Genomic DNA, 19,009 nt, shown 5'->3' on the forward strand with positions numbered 1-19,009 from the left:
TTTGTTAGCAGTTTGATCCTTTAGTTCAAGCACTGGTGATTCAGACTATGACTAACTCAAATATCCTCTCTACACCTTTAGGATTAGAGAATGTCTGAAATACTTGAAAATGCTGGCAATAAAAAGGAGGAGTGTCCTTTCTTTTACGCGCTCCATTTTGGATCACAAAACATTGGTTACCTGGTGACAGACCATACTGTCTGCTTGTACAAATCTGTAATCTTTCTGATTCACCTTTGCTGTTTTTAATGCTATGTCTTCAAGTGGTGTTTTGGGTCAGTTTTGATTTCACAGAATGCCACAGTGTCCACAGTCTCCTAATGTGCAGAGTTCAAGTTTGTACTCCAGACTGTTTCATCCCCTTCTATTAATTCTTATTTCATTATGTCTGCATTTTCAGACAAAAACATGTGAGATTTTCATTGCATTCCATACTGTTCTAGTACAGTTTCACCTGCTAGATATACATCAGTGTGTGTAAAACTGTGCAAATACCAAATCTGTACACAACTGTCAAATATCATCAATATCATCAGTATAATTAAATATATTAGAAAGACAATTAGATCAAAACCAAACTGGTATAAATCAGTTAATTAATCTAGATGGGAAGTCAGAAGAGCAGACACTGTCACCTCGTGTTCCCATTTTTATAGTTCAGAGTACAGAATGAATACTAGTACAAAATGAATACAAGCATTTATCATGCAAGGCTTCTTCCTCCAGAATAAGGTCTTTCTCTGACAGTTTCTTTCAGATCTGAGTTACTTAAATGTACAGTAGGTAACAGAGTGGCTAGGTTGGTCATGTGCAACAGAAATACGTTGATGGAAGATTTCATAGGCGGAGAATTGGTCTAGTGTTTTTTGATTCCTCGGGGAGCTTTATCTCTATTGTAAAACAGAACTTGTTTGTAATAGTTATGTGTCCTTCATCTCTTGCCCCAAGAGCTGGAAACCCATCCATATCATATAATTTGTGACATCATTCCTAGGGCACAGTAATCATTGACTATGTAATCCTAATTATCCTGATGAGAACCTGAAAATCTTATGCCATGGGTACCACAGGAGTGCTCCAGAGACAGCTGCAGTGTGCAGATTGGGCAGCATAATGTCATGGTACATCAGTTGTTAAAAAAAAATAATCCGTTGCTGCTGGGAACACTAAAAATGGCACAACTTTAGCTCTCATCAGTATATCTGAGCTGTAGGAGGTAATGCTTTGAAATACTGACCAGATTTGAAATTTTCAAAGCCATGAGCTATTCTGCGAGGTTTTCTGTAAAAAATCAGTATGAATACACTGAAAAAGATAAAATCTGTTCTCCTACCTGAGCGCCTCATGTTCCTTATGTGATTTGTTATTCACCAAGTTCACTATCATTGCGATAGTCTGGTTCATTACACCGTAGACCTGAGATCCTTTCTAGAGATTTTTTAAAGCATGTATGCTCACCAATAGATGTTTTTTTTCCCTTGCCATTCAGTTCTAGAACTTCTTCCTCAAGGCAGAAAATGAGATAATTCTATCTAGGCACCTTCTCCTAAAGGAATGAAGAGGAGATTCATTGATCAATGAGTTCTAACTGTTGAGATAATTGAAAATAATACATGATTGGTTGTAATTAAATGAAAATATGATTTTTATTTATTTATTTATTTATTTATTTTTCATTTAACACTAAGGACTTTTCAATGTAATTGTCAAAAAGGGAAATATTTCCGTATTCAGAAGTCATCAGATACCACATCTTGCTCTTGCTCTGGTCAATGGCTATGCAACTGGAAAGGTAAGGAATACTGCTACTGGTTTCTGCTTCATAATAACATTTCATTGTCTGATTAGAAACAGTGCTGTATCTATTCTGCCTAATACATTATCATGCTTTCAGACAGATAAGGACCTATGAAGTGCAGAACTGAAACCTGGAAATTGTCAATAGACAGGCAAATTTAGCTACAGGGCCTTGTCTCTTTTCTTACAGTTTACTTTTTACTTCTTGGTAGAATTTTTAATAGCATACATTACTCAGTGCAGGAATAAAGGATCATTCCATGCCACAGCTCATATCAGCTTACCACATACTGCCAAGATACTTGGAATACCCTAATATTACCTCTTTCTAGATGAAGAAATTGCCGAGAGAGAGAATTGCCCAAGGAGGTAGTGGAGTCTCCTTCTCTGGAGATATTTAAGACCCTCCTGGACGCCTACCTGTGTGACGTGGTGTAGAGAGCCTGCTTTGGCAGGGGGGTTGGACTCGATGATCTCTAGAGGTCTCTTCCAACCCCTACAATTCTGTGATTCTGTGATAAGTATTAATGCTAATATTGGTTTTAATTGTCACTGTACTTTGTTGTTTTTGTTGTTGTTTTGGTTTCTTTTGACTTTTTATGTAACCTGCCTGTCATAAATCACCTGAAGAACGCCAGATTTATTTTGATCCATACTGGTTCTTCCCATTTTCATAGTCTTACTGCTGTCTTTCTTTCTCAGCACTTGAAGAATTCAAGTATAAGCTGTAGAATTTAGTACTTTCTGGTGAAACTCTCTTTTACTAAAGAAAGAAGCTGCTTTTCTTTCTTCCTTTCCTTCTTCCTTTCCTTCTATCCTTTCCTTCTTCCTTTCCTTCTTCCTTTCCTTCTTCCTTTCCTTCTTCCTTTCCTTCTTCCTTTCCTTCTTCCTTTCCTTCTTTTCTTTTTTCTTTTTTTAATTTTTTATTATTTTTATTTATTCAGGGAATAATCTCATATGCAAACCTGGTCCTGTTCTTTTCTTACATGACATGAATTAGTAGAGCTAGATCTCCCAGTGGGAGCAGCAGCAGGTTGCCAGGAAAACTGTCACACCTCCTTGCAGGACTTTCTAGTGCTCTTGTTCATTACTGTAATTCCATACAGGGAACACTTTGCAATCTGTCACATTGCAATATGTCTTAATACAAAGAGAGTATTAATTGGACACTTAAATTTAAGCCCTCTCTCTCCCTGTCTGCTAATGTGCATTTTATGAGTTTGAGTAGCCTATTGAAAATCTGTATCTCCATTTTCTCATTTTCAGTCTTTCATGATTCTTGTCTTCTCAGAGAATATGAGAAATGTTGTTATGCAGAAACTTTTGAGGTCCTTGAAATGGCAGTAGGAAAATGTAAAGCAAAATGTGAATACGAATTTATTTTCTCTTAAATACGTGAATCTTGATGGAGTTGATAAGTTATTTAAACACTTGTTTTGTATACCGCCATTCATACTGTGGAATCTCACAGTCTGCACATCTGAATAGATAGACACGGATACTGTGATGCTTTGTACTTTCGTATAAAATGTCTGGCTCTGTTTTACATGAGATGAATATGGAATAAAGAGGACAATCACTATTTGCCGCCATTATGCAAATTAGAGTAGCAGAAAGTACATTTTTGGTCTATGTCAGTTTTAAATTCCATCCTTCTTTGCCAGGTTTTCAGGTGTGACTCTGTTCTTTCTGCAGTTGAGGTACTTTGGTATCTTTCAGATTATTCTCAGATTTGTTTAATTTTAAGACAAACTGTTTCTGTGCTTAGAAATACAACATTTTAGAACTTCAGTATTAGAACTGCAAATCTGGAAAATATGGAGAAATTTTCCTTCTAGACTGGTAGTATAATGGAAACTCAAACAGTACAGTAACCATGTCAAGATACTCTCTGACTTGGACTTTGCTTTGTCTAACAGTTGATATAATTTATTGTTCCTACTTTGTCAATGCTAGAGCAAAGACAAGTCTTGCTGTGAGCTCTGCATTCACCTTCAACCAAATGGCTGTGCCATTCTTGAGTCAGCAAGGAACCCAGGTCACATTGTAATGTTCAATCTTCAAGGCAAAGTAGCTGATGAAAAAACAGGATATGCTGGAATTTCCAAGGAATTTGTTGTGCACGTCAAGGTACGGTTTGGGGAGCGAAATTAAGTAGATTTTACTAAAATTTACTGTTAGGAAGTAGGTCATATCTAATAGGATCTGAGAAGTGTAAGCTGAAAGAATGGTCCTCCTCTACCAGATGAAGCCACAATTTAATAGATTGAAATTTCCATTTTTTGGCCTTCTTGGGCAAGTGATGGTGATACTGTAGCTGGTATATGCAAATAAGAGGGGCTACAACTTAGAGAAATAAATATCGCTCTAAAGATATGCACTATTGACAAAGGACTTATTATCTTTCATCTGAAGGGTGTGTTTCACCATGGTGCCATCATTCTGCTCAACACAAATCACTGTCAGGCTCTGACTCTCAGATCTGATGGGGGCTGCAGTGGAGCAGGTCAGCAGCAGCTGGAATCCTACTGGAGGGTGCATAAAATTGGCTCTGGAGTCTGCATGTTTGAGAGTGTGAGAAACCCAGGAATGTACCTGAAGATCAAAGATGGCCAGTGTAATGGAACAGTAAGCAGTTGTTCTTTGTATTTCCATCTGCAGATAAATTAAGTAGATTGTCAGTGATGGGAGAAAATCTTTGAATTGCTTGGGTAAAAAATTGATGAAAGCATTGTCTGGATTTAAAGTTTTTCAGAACTTTTCCTTCATTTGTCAAAAGAAGATAGGAGAATATAGCAAGACAAGCTGTCATGCCTAGTTGACACTTAATTATAAAAATATAATAAAATTTTAAGGTATTTTAATTTAAAAATTTTATTTGTTGTCAGATAGCTGATGACTATGTGTCAAGATTCTGTTGCATTAATTTGAGATTTTAAACAACTGCAGTTCTAATGGTGTACATTTGTTTCAGAAGATGTTGGAGACATGTTGGCATCCCATCTTTTACTGTATTCTGTTTTGTCTAAAATGAAGAACTTGATTTTTTTCATTATTAACTAGCCATGAAGAGTTTTATGAGCAGCGTTTACATGTAGGAACAATAATATATTTGGAGAATATGGTTGAAATATTCTCTGCGCCTCTTTGACCCTCGTATTCTTTACCTGATTGAAAAATAAGCAATGCATTTTTAAACTTGAGAGAGAAAAAAGAAAAAAAGAGAAAGAAACAAACATTATTATTTGTTCATTAGACTTGTTGTTTGCTAATTCTTCACCAATTTGTTGATAAGAACTGATAAAATTGTTTTGAATGTGACAGAATACAAACATGTTCAGGGATTTAGACTGGTATTAAATCTAAATAGATTGATGATAAAAAGAACTAATGAATAATTAAAACTAAGCAATTTCATGCTGAATTGACTTTTGCAATGTAGTTCTGTTAAAATGAACTGAAATTCACAAATCTACTGATGATTTTTATTTGAGAGCTTAACTCAAGTGAGTATGAAATAGAATCAGAGCTGAGATCCTCCACAATTTTGCCCTTGATATCAATATACTCTGATCAGAGATTAAAAAAAAATTGGTTCATAGATTGAATGCAGGCGTTCTGAATTTGTTGCTTTTTTAACAGTGCCCTCACCACAGAATGGAGATGTTTACACAGTCCGGATGTTTATTTTGAGCAGTTACTGAATTTTAAGGTTAAAATTACAGCATATGACAGGATGCTCTTCTCTCTGAGATGCGTTGAACTGAGATTTCTGTAGCCTGTTTCTGGTTACTGGCCACAAGGAAGTTGTCTTATTCTGAAAACTAGTTGAACCCTAGTGCCTATTCCATGTTACAGTGGCTACTAAGTTCATGTGCACAGTGCTTTTAAATCCACAAACATACTCACTTATCACTATTAGAGGGCCAGATCATTGGAGTAGTACACTGATGTTTTGGTTGACTAAGACATTGAAGCTGATGTTGTAAGTGTTGTGAAATGAATACAAAAAATATATTCATATTCCTTAACCTTCTAAAGGCTTATTAAGTGGGGAATTCCTCTGAATATATCCTGGACTTTGCCTGAGTCCTAACATGATTCAGAATATTTTTTCTCTTTTTCATTTGCTCATTTTATGGGTTGGCCTTTCTGGTCATGGAGGACTACATGGTACCAAGTTGTGGGTTGTGTGTGAAGGTGTTATGGTGTAGCACATTATGAAGACCCTAAGTTAACCTAAAGTGTCATTAGAAAATAGTAATATGTAAGTCTTAAGAAACATCCGACTTACCTAGGTACATCAGTGTAATCGCTGACTTCAGATTTCTGTTTTCAATTTCCTAGGGCACAGGTGATGAATACTGTCACTTTAAAATTGAGAAGAATTGGGAATCTGGAGCTGTAAGTCTGGAATCAGTGCAGAGTAAAGGGATGTATGTCGGTCTTCTGCCAGATGGCCAGACCAAGCCAGTTGTTAACATTGGAGAGAGCAACATTTTTTTCTACCCAAAGGTCATCAAATGTAAGTGATTTCTTAATATTTTAGTTTGCCTAAGTGATTAGTGTTTCTGACAAAGTTCATAACAGAAACACCTAAGATAGATTGTTTGCTTTTGTGCTGTTGTTTTTAGTCATTTTAAAAATGAAAAGTTTTATCACACAATTTGTCCTGGGTGGCTAGGTTATTTTGTTCTATTTATTTCCTTTAATAAAAATAAAGGGTGCAGCATAATATTTATTTATTTATTTATAAAGATAGACATGGAGTTGACTCCTTGGCCTATTCCCTGTTCTGGCTACCGATTCTAGAACCCTGGGAGCTACTATCTTGCTCTCAGCTACACCACACTTTCCTATTTTTATAGGGAAAGCTCTAAAATTTAGAAAGGGTGTGTGTAGCAGAACTGCTAAGTCAAGGCCTGAACCAATGATTGAGCACCTGGTGGGAAGGCAGGGCCAACCCAGGGCAGCTGGGTTGTGACTGGAAGGAGTGCAGTCAGGATCCACCCCTTCTCAGACCTCACTTATGGGTTGGCAGTGGAGGTGAGGTTATTTTGCTGGAAATTGCTAAATCACTGTTTGCTTGTTTCATCTCCTTTGTAGATCTTTACTGTAGAAAATGAAGCTACATCTGTAGTCTTATCTGAATGGCATAGACACAGAGAACAAGAAATGCAACATCAAATGGCTATGCTAAAGTGGCCATCAGTTGGAAATTAAGAATTCTGTTAGTGTTTTGTCAGACAAATGAAGATCAGACTTATCGTGAGTGCCTCAGTCAACAAAGAGAAAATTTGAAAATGTAGATCCTGTCTCTTTAATTCTGTTTTATGTATGTTGTTACCAAGAAATACAGAAGAATTTTCAAAGTCACTGTGATGGCATCGTTACCATTCAGTCCCTAATTGTGGCAAGGTGCTGAGAATATTCTAGTCTCTGTGTCCTTGTAGACTAAAGGAAAGTTTGTTTCTTTGCTTCCTTTTGGAAGAACAGGGTTTTCAATGGAAATTCTCAAAAATCAGGGCATACTAATGCTGTTAAAGTACAGGCTGGAGTTCTCCTGAATCCTTGTTACTCATGAAAGGAAGAAAACAGTAGTTAATGTTTTCTATTAAAGCAAGAAGAAGGACTTATCTGCTCATTCTTTCATATTATCAGAAATGGCCTCTAGCAGTTTTCATTTCAGCATCCCTACTCTTAAGAAAGGAAGTACTGTGAAGAAACTGATCTCGTGGAAAACCAGATTTGAGCAGGTCATTTCATTCATGCCTCGATGTTAGACTGCTACTTATATTTTCAAAGCACTAAATGGATATTTATTGGTACATCATATTTATTCTCTTTTTTTGTGACATGTTTCTAACAGCAAAGGCCTATTACTAGTGGCTGTGTGATACACAGAAAAAAGATTTTTGGGGTCCATCGTGTTGAATTATCAGTAGGTCTAGTATTAGTGTCTGTCATGTATGGTCATACGGAAAGCTTCTGAGACAGAAAAAAAAAAATCAACAAAAAAACAAAAATAGGAAACATGCAGCAAATGATTTGTAGCCAGTGACAGAAATTACAGAAATTTGCATTTGATCGTTTCAGTTGGCTGGGAAAATCTCATGGGAACTCCCACAGAAACCAATCAAGAGAAGAAAGACTTTGGAGTATCTGAACACCCACCAGCAAAAGCCCTGGGGCAAACATCTCAAAGACCTTTGGTTTTTCCACCCTCAGGTATGAAACAGTCAACAAATCAGTTCTGGTACAACATTAAAGTATGCCTGCCTGCCATGCATATTTGCAGTTACTTACCCACATTTGCATGTTACTATTCCACATTGGTGTTTTTTGAGTATGTAATCATCTATGGAATTTAAAAGGTTGATATCACCAAGAGCCCAGTCCAAAGCTTTTGGGAAGTCATGGAATATTTATCTTTCATTTTCTGCTTTATAATTCAGTAGGGTAAAAAGTAAGGTTTCGATGTATTGAATTCTAGTTTGGTTTTCTGTAGCTAGGCAGGTGAGAATAATTAATTAATGTTCAGATTGCAATTTCAAAGTGTTCCCAACAAGTTTATCAAAGTGAAACAGATGCCAATGGGATAATCACTCATAGGGGTAAAATATTGGGTAAGACTCTACAATAAGTTCAATTGGAGCAAGACATTCTTGAATTCAAAGTGTAGGTTTGGGTTATTATTGATTATTGTTATTTGTTTCTGGCAGTGTTTACATTCTTAGCTTAAAATGTTCACTTTTTGTTTTAAATCTATCAGACCTCATGTTATATTACTGCGTCAAAGTCTTCCCAAAGTGTTGTGGGTAATTGGCAAGTAGAGTGATACTCTGCATTTAAAAGCCATGGCAACAGCATTTAAATCATCAAACCTGTTTTCAAAGAAGTAGCATATTATTTGGACGGGATTCAAATTATTCCTGTATAGAGGCAATATCTCCATAAAATTAGTTAGGTAAAGTCTATTAGCTCTTAGAAGTATTTCTGACATTCATATGCCTGGACTCTGCTTATGCAAAGGGAACAGAAATATCAGTTACCCTGCCTTTCAGAGAAAATACTAATATCAAGTAAGAACTTTTTGCTTAGATTACTTTAAAAGTTATCTGATCTTTGATATTCAAAGTTTCATTTTTAATAGATATTCATTAAATGCTCATTTGCCTTTTTTAAACTGACTTAATATTAGTATACTAACCAGCAGTGGGCTTAGTATTTGAACTTGGAACAGACTAGCCATCTACTACATCTACTAGACAGTATCTATCTTTTTGTTGTTATTTTCACAAATAATAATTGGTTTGGGATTAATTAGTCATAGAAGACTAGAAACATAGAATCATAGAATGGCTCGGGTTGAAAGGATTGTTAATGCACACTCTGTTCCAACCCCATGATGTGAACAGGGCTGCCCCCTACCAGCTTAGGCTGCTCAGGGCCCCATGCAACCTGATTTTGAGCATCCAGGGATGAGGCACCCACAGCTTCTCTGGATAGCCTGTTACACTCTCTCACCACCCTCTAAGTAACTTAATAAGTAATCAAACTGAAAACTGTACTACAACAGTAGATATTTCTGTTGCAATGTGAGTTCTCTGTTTCTTGAGACACTCCCACTATAGAAGGTGATGGCAGGTTTTAGCATCTACTTAATAGCTCACAGGATGGAGAATTATAGTGACTGTTGGAGATATGTTAGCAAAAATGCATGTGAGACCATGTTATAGACTCAAGGTCTATCCAAATCACTCTCATTTTGCTTTAGATTTAGGATAAGTAAATAAAAATAAAAAAACAACAAATTTGTATGAAACTGTGTGAAGGATTGTGGCTTCTCCACAATTTTAAGGCAGGACTATTAGGATTAATTTTTCTCACAATGGATTTACATCATGGTGCCATGAAGTGTATAAAATCCCATGACTAATCCACAGTAACCATCAAATCCTCTTTTTAGATTGGAATCTTTTTAGCCTGCTGCAAATCATTGTGACATTTCACAAACGTGAATTTGTAAGAAGTGCCAGTAAATTATGAGGCAAAAAGCATTCAAAGTCTGTGAATTGAAATGCAGCACTTTGTGCTTACAGTAGGTGTTTTGGGCAGCAATAGTGCAAGAAAGGAATTTTTGTACTAACTATAAAGAGCAGCAGGGGATTTCTTATGCTTCTTAAAACCTGTGCACTTCTTGGATCTTTTAATGCATTTGCTAGGGAGTGCTTGTGAGTCACGATATCACACAAACAAGTAGGACGTGGTGTTAGATATCTTAAGGAAGTCTGTTTTGTTACAGGTAAGGAACTAAGTAGTTCTAGTGACAGAAAATAGTGTTGCTCTAAAAATGTTGAGAAGTCACTTTGTCAAAAAAAAAATAAAAATATTGGATCAAAGCAGCTATTTTGTTACTGAATGACACATTCCATGAAGATGCAGAATTCATTGTCACAAAAGCTTTGTAAGAAGCAAGTCTCAGGGATTCATGCCAAGTTTTATCATTGCATTCCCACTTTTATTCCGTTGATGACAAGGTACAGCTCACTGAGTTTTACAAATTAGTCATAGACACTTTATTATTATTATTATTTAGTATTTGTATTGACTTTGGCTAAGGTGATATTCATTTTCACATTAATTTTTCACAGCAGCTAGTTTGGTGCTGTGTTTCAGGTTGGTGTTATCAGTTTTGACAACACAGCAATGTTTTATGTATTTTGCTTATTGCTTGTACAGCATCAAGTCCTCCTCTGTTTCTCTGTGTGCCCCATCAGTGAGTAGGCTGGGGATGGGTAAGAGCTTGTGAGGGGAATTAGCCAGGGCAGCTGACCTGAACTAACCAAAGAGGTTGTCCAATGTCATGCTGAATGATAAAATCTGGGGAGGATTTTTCCAAGCTGTTCCTTGCTCTGGGACTGAGCATTTGTGTGCTGGTACTAACTACTTTTGTATTGTTTCTATATATGTATATGTTTTATTTTTTGTTCTTGAGATAAAGACAGTTTAAGAAATAAAAGGAAATATTCTAACCCAGCTAAACACAGTGATATATTTTAATTAAACAAATAAAAAACGTAAGGGATCTGATAATAAGATAAACGATGTAACAGCAGAAGAATGCGTAGTTATAGATTGGGATTTCTTTAACAAATCAGTATTAGTGTCAATTTATGAATTCAGCAATATTTTAAGTGATTTTATGCATCTAGCGCCTGTGGCCTCCAGAAGCTTGATTCATTGGGTGCAACTTAATGGATGAGAAATGAGCTGTGGGTTACAAAAGGCTGAAAGAACTGAGGCTTTCAGCCTGTAGAAGGGAAGGCTCTAGGAAGACTTGAGAATGGCCTTTCAGTATTTAAAGAGGGGTTATAAGAAGGAATGGGGCAGACTCTTTAGTAGGGACTGTTCTGACAAAATAAAATGTGATTTAGACTAGGCATAAGAAGTTTTATTTTACAGTAAGGTTGGTGAGGCACTGGAACAGGCTGCCCAGAGATGTGGTAAATGCCCTGTCCCTGGAGACACTCAAAGTCAGGCTGGATGGGGCCCTGAGCAACCTGTTGTAGCTGTAGGTGTCCTTGGTCATTGCAGAGGAGTTGAACCCAATGATCCTTAAGGGTTCTTTCCAATTAATCTGCGTAGAGTTGAATTTATGCTTGTGCCATTACCGAAAAGTAGTGCTTCAGACATCTGATGTTTGCAAACACGTTTTATTTTGTTTTATTTATTTATTTTATTTTATTTTATTTTATTTTATTTTATTTTATTTTATTTTATTTATTTTATTTTTTCTCTCTCATAAAGCAGTACTGCACTGCTGTTCTCTTATTCATGCAGAACCTCCCTTAGCCTGAACACTGGCGCTATGTGCTTAAGTATGGCTGGGGAAGGGTTTGTTGTTTTCCAGTTGAATCTTGTAGCTAATCCAAACAAGGCATTTTCCTAATTTGTCACTGAAAAAATGCAATCTCCTGTTATGGTCTCCTTCTAACAGAATCACAGAATTGCAGGAGTTGAAAGGGACCTCTACGAGATCAGTGAGAATTATTGAGGTCATGTGCTGATGTTACAACAGTGACTGGCAGTTTCGTGTCAATTTTCCTCTCTTACTTAATGTTCTGTATTTCACAGAGGAAATGAGAAATCCCCAAGGTGGTGAGTATCCCCTTCCTTCATCTGATGAATGGAAAGTGTCGGTGCTGACAGGAAGCGCAGGAGCTCAAGCAAATGTGACTCTCTGGATATACGGAGATGGAGGAGCAGCCGGACCAATAACTCTTGGCAAGGAGAACAGAAAGCACCTGTTCCTTCCTAGGCAAGAGGATGAATTTCAGGTAGCTAATGGAAGCTAAGAACATTATTTTACTGTTTCTTTCCAAAGATTATCCTGTCATTTGAAAAGAAAAAATATTTTTCCCTTCTGTTTGCACATAAAACAAATCTCTCTAATCTCTGTGTATTCTGCATTAAATTAGCTTAGTGCAAATAGTTAGCAGTGGAAGAGCCATTCAGCTTCCTCTCTCAGACGTTTATTTCTCTAAGACCATTGATTTGAAACTAGCTTTAGGAACTCTCTGTTCCTAAACAAATCATGTATAATGCAAGGCTCACATATAATTCAGGTATAATTTATATATTTAGTATATATATATATATGTATATTTAGTATATTTATTATATTAAATATATTTAGTATATTTAGTAATATTTAGGTATATTTAGGTAATAGGTATAATAGGTATATTTAGTAATGAAATGCTCTTGTGCACAGTATTCACAGTATACTTTAAAGTGATTGTTGTGTAAGTGGTTCAGTTAAAGTTGATAAGTGAAACATTTTAAAGCCACCATATTATAAACACCTGTAATACCAGTGAATAGTGAAATGCTATCATGTCATTAAAACACAATGTTTCTCTATATTATTCAAGAAAAATCCCACCTTCACTGTGGCAAGATTATTTCCAGACGGACTGGGAGGACATTTTTGAAGGAGCTAATATTTCTGTTTTGCTGAAATCTTTCTGTCTGAGATGCATGTGACATGTTGCTGTCCTCATGTAACTAAAGCAGAAGTTATACTTTTCACATTTTGTGTAATTTTTTTCTGTACTCATAAATTCTTCCAATGCAGTCTTGGCACAAATCAATGTCAACAATATTAATAATAATAATCCTAGTGAATGAGAGATCGACAGGAAGATAAATAACTGAGCATTGCACTTGGATAAGCATGTTGGCTATATATTCTGATCCACAGGGAATCCTGTTCTCTTAATTAGTGAATAACTTATAAGTAGCTCTGGGTAATGACATGTTTGCAGTGTTAATCTGTATGTTCTTAGGAGATGGACCAGTTTCTTTTCTCTGAAATGGATATTGCCCATTATAGCTCTGTGCTCTGTATAATGATATTGCAAGCAAACAGGATCTGTCAGCATGGGGCTACTTTTACATCATGCTGAAGGTATTGCTTTCAGACATAAAACAAAAATATCACCAAAGTGCTTTTCAATCTTAAGTGTGAAGTAGGCAAAGAAACTCTTTGAGTTAGAGCTTTTCTTTCTTTCTTTCTTTCTTTCTTTCTTTCTTTCTTTCTTTCTTTCTTTCTTTCTTTCTTTCTTTCTTTCTTTCTTTCTTTCTTTCTTTCTTTCTTCTTTTTTCCTTTTTTTTTCATTTAAGCTTTATCCTGTACTTGTTTAGCAAGGTAAGTCTTGAAATGAGGATAGGATTACAAGTCTTTTAAAAGTACATCTTCTGTTTAACTTTTGTCTCTTTGGCCTTGGTATGTTTTCACTGCTACTTTCTACATCAGAATGTATTAAACTTTATTTTTAAATAAATACATTCGATCATAGCTCTGACCATTTGTTCTCACTGTTCATGGAGCCAAGCAGCTGCCAAAAGCCTGTGATAGTCAGGCAGTTCAGATTTACTTTTCTTTAACCTTTCACTTTATCAGGAATATGCACAACTATGAAAAGTTCAAAAATTATCTGGAGAGATGAAAGCCATTCATACACAGCCTTTCCTCTCCTACCTTACCCATCCGAGTCATCTTGTACATTTATTTTTTGTATTATACTTAAATAATCAAACAGGCATTAATCAGAAAGGCTAAAGAGAGATCCACTAGAAAAAGTAGAAAACATGAGAGCAGTGGGTGTTGTACAGCATTCAGTTTCAGGCATAAAATACATAGGCCTATGGTAGCCAGTAGGCTGCTGCTTCTTCCATGTGTATGAGACTGAAATATCTTTTGGTCATTACTTGGACACTGTTATACAGCAAGTTATGTCCTTTCTTAACCAGTATGCAGCCTCTACTGCACAAAATTAATGTATGCTACATACATTTTTGTCTGTAGTTATATGTTGTGTTGTTTTGGTTTTAATTCAGGTTAAGTTAAAAAGCATTGGGAATATCTACAAGATAAGAATTGAACTTGGTGAATTACTGAATGAGCAGTCAGAGTGGAACTTGCAAAGGGTGAGTTTTTTTATGATAAATTCTATTCTGCATCATTAATTTTTTGTATGGACTAAAAGCCCTTCTTTTCATGAAGCTGTAGCTTCATGGACAAAAAGAAATGCTTTTTGTGGTACGTTTTTATTGCTTTGGCTTTGGTTGCTTGAGAGTTGACAGAAGCACTGATGAAGTCTCTCAAAATGAACTTCTGAACATTGTTTGCAATTATTCATTTAGCGTGTTCCAGTTTTAGTGTAGTGCTTGTACAGTTTTACTTTCTAGAAGTTCACCTGTACTCTTAGATGTTTGCAGCTATACCTGCTTCACACCTATAAATTCAACTATGAAAAACTGACAATGAAGGAGCAACAATTATTTCAGGACAAATGTATGCAAAGAGTGACCAAAGTTTAAGTATAGACTTGTTATGATTTGTGCAAATGTAATTCACAATTATTTTCAAGGAAAAATAAACTGCCATTTTAAATTCAGAATTATTTCTTCTTTTCTGCTTCTATTCTAGCTCTCCTGTTCCCGTGATAGGAACATTTGTCAGATTAAATTAAAACTAATTCTTGAAAACACTGACCTCCATGCAGGATGTCTGTCATAATTACGGATAAATATTTGTCTCCTGTTTCTTATTTTGAGTCTGTAAAAGACCTAATCTTATTCTTTGGCTTTTCATTAATCTTAAATAAATAAATAAATAATAATAATAATAAAAGGACTGATAAAGAAAGCCTGTATTACATAGTAATGAGTCTGACATTCATCAACACCTATTAACCATACCAAAACTATGTAAGTGTAAATATTTCAGTTGCGAAAAAGATTGCAGGAATCTGAATTTCCATCCTGGTGGTTACAGCATATTTATTTAACATCTTGGTTTAAATTTCATAGGGTAATGCTGGCATTATTTATGCAAGATGAAATAAATTGTGTTGTAAACTGTGTTATCTGACCATGCAGTTAATATTAGCTATTGTCACAAATCAGCAGGGGGAGCTCTGCCAAAAAACATTAGAGATTATGAATCTGCTGCAGAAATATTTCTTGTTAAAATAAATACATGCTTTGGATTAAAAGAATTGTTTCTTTTACGCAATGTTTTATTGGAAAAATGAGAGAAAGGTATACATTGTCCTGTTTTCTTAAGTATTGGAATGTGAATGTGAATACTTATTTTCATAACTGTTCAGAAAGCTTGCATATATTATATCCATGTTAAAAAGAGAACTGCAGAGCCAGTTTTCTGCTCCTGATTTCCTTTTGCTCATGAAGGCCAATGGAATACTGCAGTGCTACTAATAACAACAGAAACTACTCCCATAAAAGAAAAACTGCTTTAGTTATAGGAGCTAAGTAAGACAGCTATTACAATGTACTGTGGATAATAACTGGAGAATTTAAATTTTTCCCAGGAATACAGAGGGTGCTGGTATTCTGATTTTTTTTTTTTTCCTGTTCTACTGTAAAAGGCACATACAATGTGAATTGATTTAATATTTCAACATATCTTTCTGTGCTTTGCTAAAGAGAGAATAGGTGGTGACTTCCATTTTCATTTTTATATGGCGCTAATTTTTTTGTCTGCCTTAAACTTGCTATTAGAAATACTCAAGACAGTGTTACACGTAAAGGGGGCTCACTGATAGAAATTAACAATAACTGACATTCCTTATGGCAAAAAAAAAAGAAAAAAAAAGAAAAAAAAAGTATTTACAATTTTAAAGTTTTATTTACAGCTTTTTTGCTGCTATAATGAGTTGACTTTAAAGTCCAAGAATATAATCTGGCAATTTCTTTTGAGATACGACAGATTTGAATCCAGATCCTCCCTAGTGATGAGTAAAGTAGCAAAGTGGTAGCTAAAATAAAAAATGTTTTCATACTGCAATTTTGCATGTCGTATTTACTGATCATGTTTTAATTTATTTTCTGAGATAGAAGAAAATATATCAAAAAATACATTTTGCAGTGGGGAAGCAAAACACTGGAAAGAGTGAACTGAGTCATAGTTAATCTGTTTCTTCCCTAGGTGACACTGCAACACCTGATGAGTAAGAAAACACTGAATTTTCCAGCAAACACATGGTTGTCAAAGAGTGATAATGATAGAGATTTTGTCTGTGAACTTCCATTAGTGGAAGCTGGAAAACCTATTTATCCAAGTACGTGTGTATATCACAGTTACACCGTTATGTATGTATTGGTTACTTGTTTTTTGGTATTACTGTCATCTGAATTGTATTCCATCTGCTATATGTCCATAGATGTGGTCTTAGCAACCTGGGAAACAAATAGATTGAGTTCTGGAAAATATATTCCAGTAAAGTAATTAAAAATCATACTTACCAGTATTGCTTCCATTAAGCTGGAATGGTGAGTAAAATGAATTGTGATCACACTTAACATATTTTTTCTTTTGGTTAATTTTGAAGTTATTTTATATCGTGTTTATGTCTACACGGGTGACTTGGAACAAGCTGGCACAGATTCTGCAGTTTATCTATGTATCTATGGAGAAAGAGGAGACTCTGGTCTAAGACTTCTGCAGAAGTCTGGTATCCCAGTGAAATTTTTGAAAGGACAGGTAAGTCTGAAACAATTTTTTTCAGCTATATACATATAATTAAGTCAGTCTTATTAATCTTAAATGGTTCCTAATAAAGAAAAGATCATTGAATCATATTATCACAAGGTTGGAAAGGACCTAGATCACCAAGTCCAACGGTCCTCCAATCATGACGAGTGGCTACCACAAACCACTAAACCCATATCTTGTAGCTGCTCATCCAGACACCTCTTGAATACTGCCATCAGTGTCAGATCACAAGGGTTTAGCAAAATAAGACCTAATAGATAAGCAAAATCAATTTTACAAATCTAGGAGTGATTAGAATGACTAAAAACATGGTCAGGGAAAGGGGAAGAAAAATTAAATGATGAATTCCAGCTGATGTGCCTGTGAACACAAAACACGTTCTATCAAGGTATAGTGAGTTACAGCTAGAAAAAAAATGAGCATGCAGAAATCACTCCATGATTTCAGTTCTTAGTAGATCTGGCGGCTGTTTCTTTTAGCCCATGATAGTATAACACTGAGATTAATTCAAGGCAGATTTGAAGTAATTTCATCTTTCAGTTGCAGGTGATCTTCTCCATAAGTAAAATACCTGTTGTCTGAATTTCTGTAGCAGAGTATGTTTGAATGTGAGGAACTTACGAGTTTAATCTTAGCTCTTTCATTAGACTTCTTTTGGCCTCCTAAGAAAGAAACTTGGTTCTTCACTTGAATGTCTAACTCATGGTATCAAGCGCTTAGTGGAACACTTATAGGAGAGGAAAGCAGTACATAAAATGTTAAGCACAGCAATAGCTCGTCAGGAAACTTCAGAGATATCTATACTATTTTAGAATGTTTTTTTCTTAAATGGCATTACTAACATGTTATATCCACAATGAAGTTCAGAATTTAAGTGGAGTTGTCTAGGGATTATACTAGCTGATTTGATAGTAAATTCCCCATTTTTTTAATATGTTGAGGGGTTGAGGGGCTGTTCAAAGTGCTGAATATTATAGAAATGGGTGGGTAAGGGAGTGGATTGAAGGAGGGGAGGTAGAGCTGTGCCTGGGGTATATAATTTTGTGGCCAAGATGACACAATGCTGACTTGAACAACATGTTTTAATCCCTACCACAGGTAATTGCCCAATATCATAGAGAATAAAGTAAACCTTTCCTTAATGCCCACTTCCTGTATTCATCTGCTTTGCTGCACAACCAGTTAAAATTTTTAGTGCAGCTACAGCTACAACGGAGGTTAAAGAGCATTCTGCTCTGCACATAGCAGGCTCTTTGAAATGCTAAATATAGTGATAAATTAACCCCTCTGTTTCTCAGTTGAGCACCCAAACTAATTTGAATATTTGACAGCTTTTGGCAATAATATCTATGTTTTTACTCTGTAGGTAAAACAAAATCTTACACAGATGTTTTATGGAAAAAATAGATGCCAGTGTTAGCAGAAAACACCTAGGTACTATAAGTAAGTCACTAGGGAAATCAGTTCTGCTTCAGTGGACTCTTTGGTGATAGCTGTAAATAATGCATAGAGCCATAAAGATAATGAAGATAAAAAGAAGTATTGAAAAGCTGCAGCTCTGCCTTTGTACAATTTGAGGCAGGGATCCTTCAGAAAGTATGGCTTGTGATCATATATTACAGATACACAAGGGAGAAGTGAAGATGCACAGTCTTAATTCTGCCATCTGCCAAGGACTAAGAACAATATGAATTTTCTGGTGTAGTTCATTCCTTTTACTGAGAAGTGTGATTTGGACAGTTGCATTTTGAGAGACAAAGCCATATGCTGTTTATTGTGACAGAAATTACCAACCAGAACCTTTCACCTGCTCAGCTTCATGCTCTTATTATAACAACCTTTGTCAACTGTAAGCACAAGTCTAAGGGATTAACAAGAGCAAAGTGGTATATCACATTTCAGTTTCTTTGAGCAAAATAGAATGTAAATTGCAGAGATGAGACCAGAAAGAGCAGAGGATAAAAATGTTTGTATTTTAAATAAGCATTACCAAGGGAAATAATTGCCTGAAGTGGTTCTTACCTCAAGAATTGTAAGCTGTGATGTACTGTGATAATAGTGCAGAGCTGTGGGCAATATTCTGGATGGTGGATAAAAAAATCCCCACAGTTTATTCGGAATTACTAT

General features: G+C 35.6%; 1 protein-coding gene across 1 annotated transcript in view; it reads left to right on the forward strand.

The window, feature by feature from the left end:
- Positions 1 to 19,009, forward strand: part of RP1 (RP1 axonemal microtubule associated) — a 187,865-nt gene that overhangs the window by 56,133 nt on the left and 112,723 nt on the right. Inside the window, exons 13-21 of the mRNA XM_015855578.2 lie at positions 1,689 to 1,792; positions 3,754 to 3,927; positions 4,213 to 4,425; positions 6,145 to 6,322; positions 7,894 to 8,025; positions 11,935 to 12,137; positions 14,203 to 14,292; positions 16,316 to 16,448; positions 16,719 to 16,870. Coding sequence (XP_015711064.1) covers positions 1,689 to 1,792; positions 3,754 to 3,927; positions 4,213 to 4,425; positions 6,145 to 6,322; positions 7,894 to 8,025; positions 11,935 to 12,137; positions 14,203 to 14,292; positions 16,316 to 16,448; positions 16,719 to 16,870 — 1,379 coding nt within the window. The remainder of the gene's footprint in view (positions 1 to 1,688; positions 1,793 to 3,753; positions 3,928 to 4,212; positions 4,426 to 6,144; positions 6,323 to 7,893; positions 8,026 to 11,934; positions 12,138 to 14,202; positions 14,293 to 16,315; positions 16,449 to 16,718; positions 16,871 to 19,009) is intronic.

The sequence above is a fragment of the Coturnix japonica genome, chromosome 2 (genome assembly GCF_001577835.2).
Source record: "Coturnix japonica isolate 7356 chromosome 2, Coturnix japonica 2.1, whole genome shotgun sequence".
Taxonomy (NCBI): domain Eukaryota; kingdom Metazoa; phylum Chordata; class Aves; order Galliformes; family Phasianidae; genus Coturnix; species Coturnix japonica.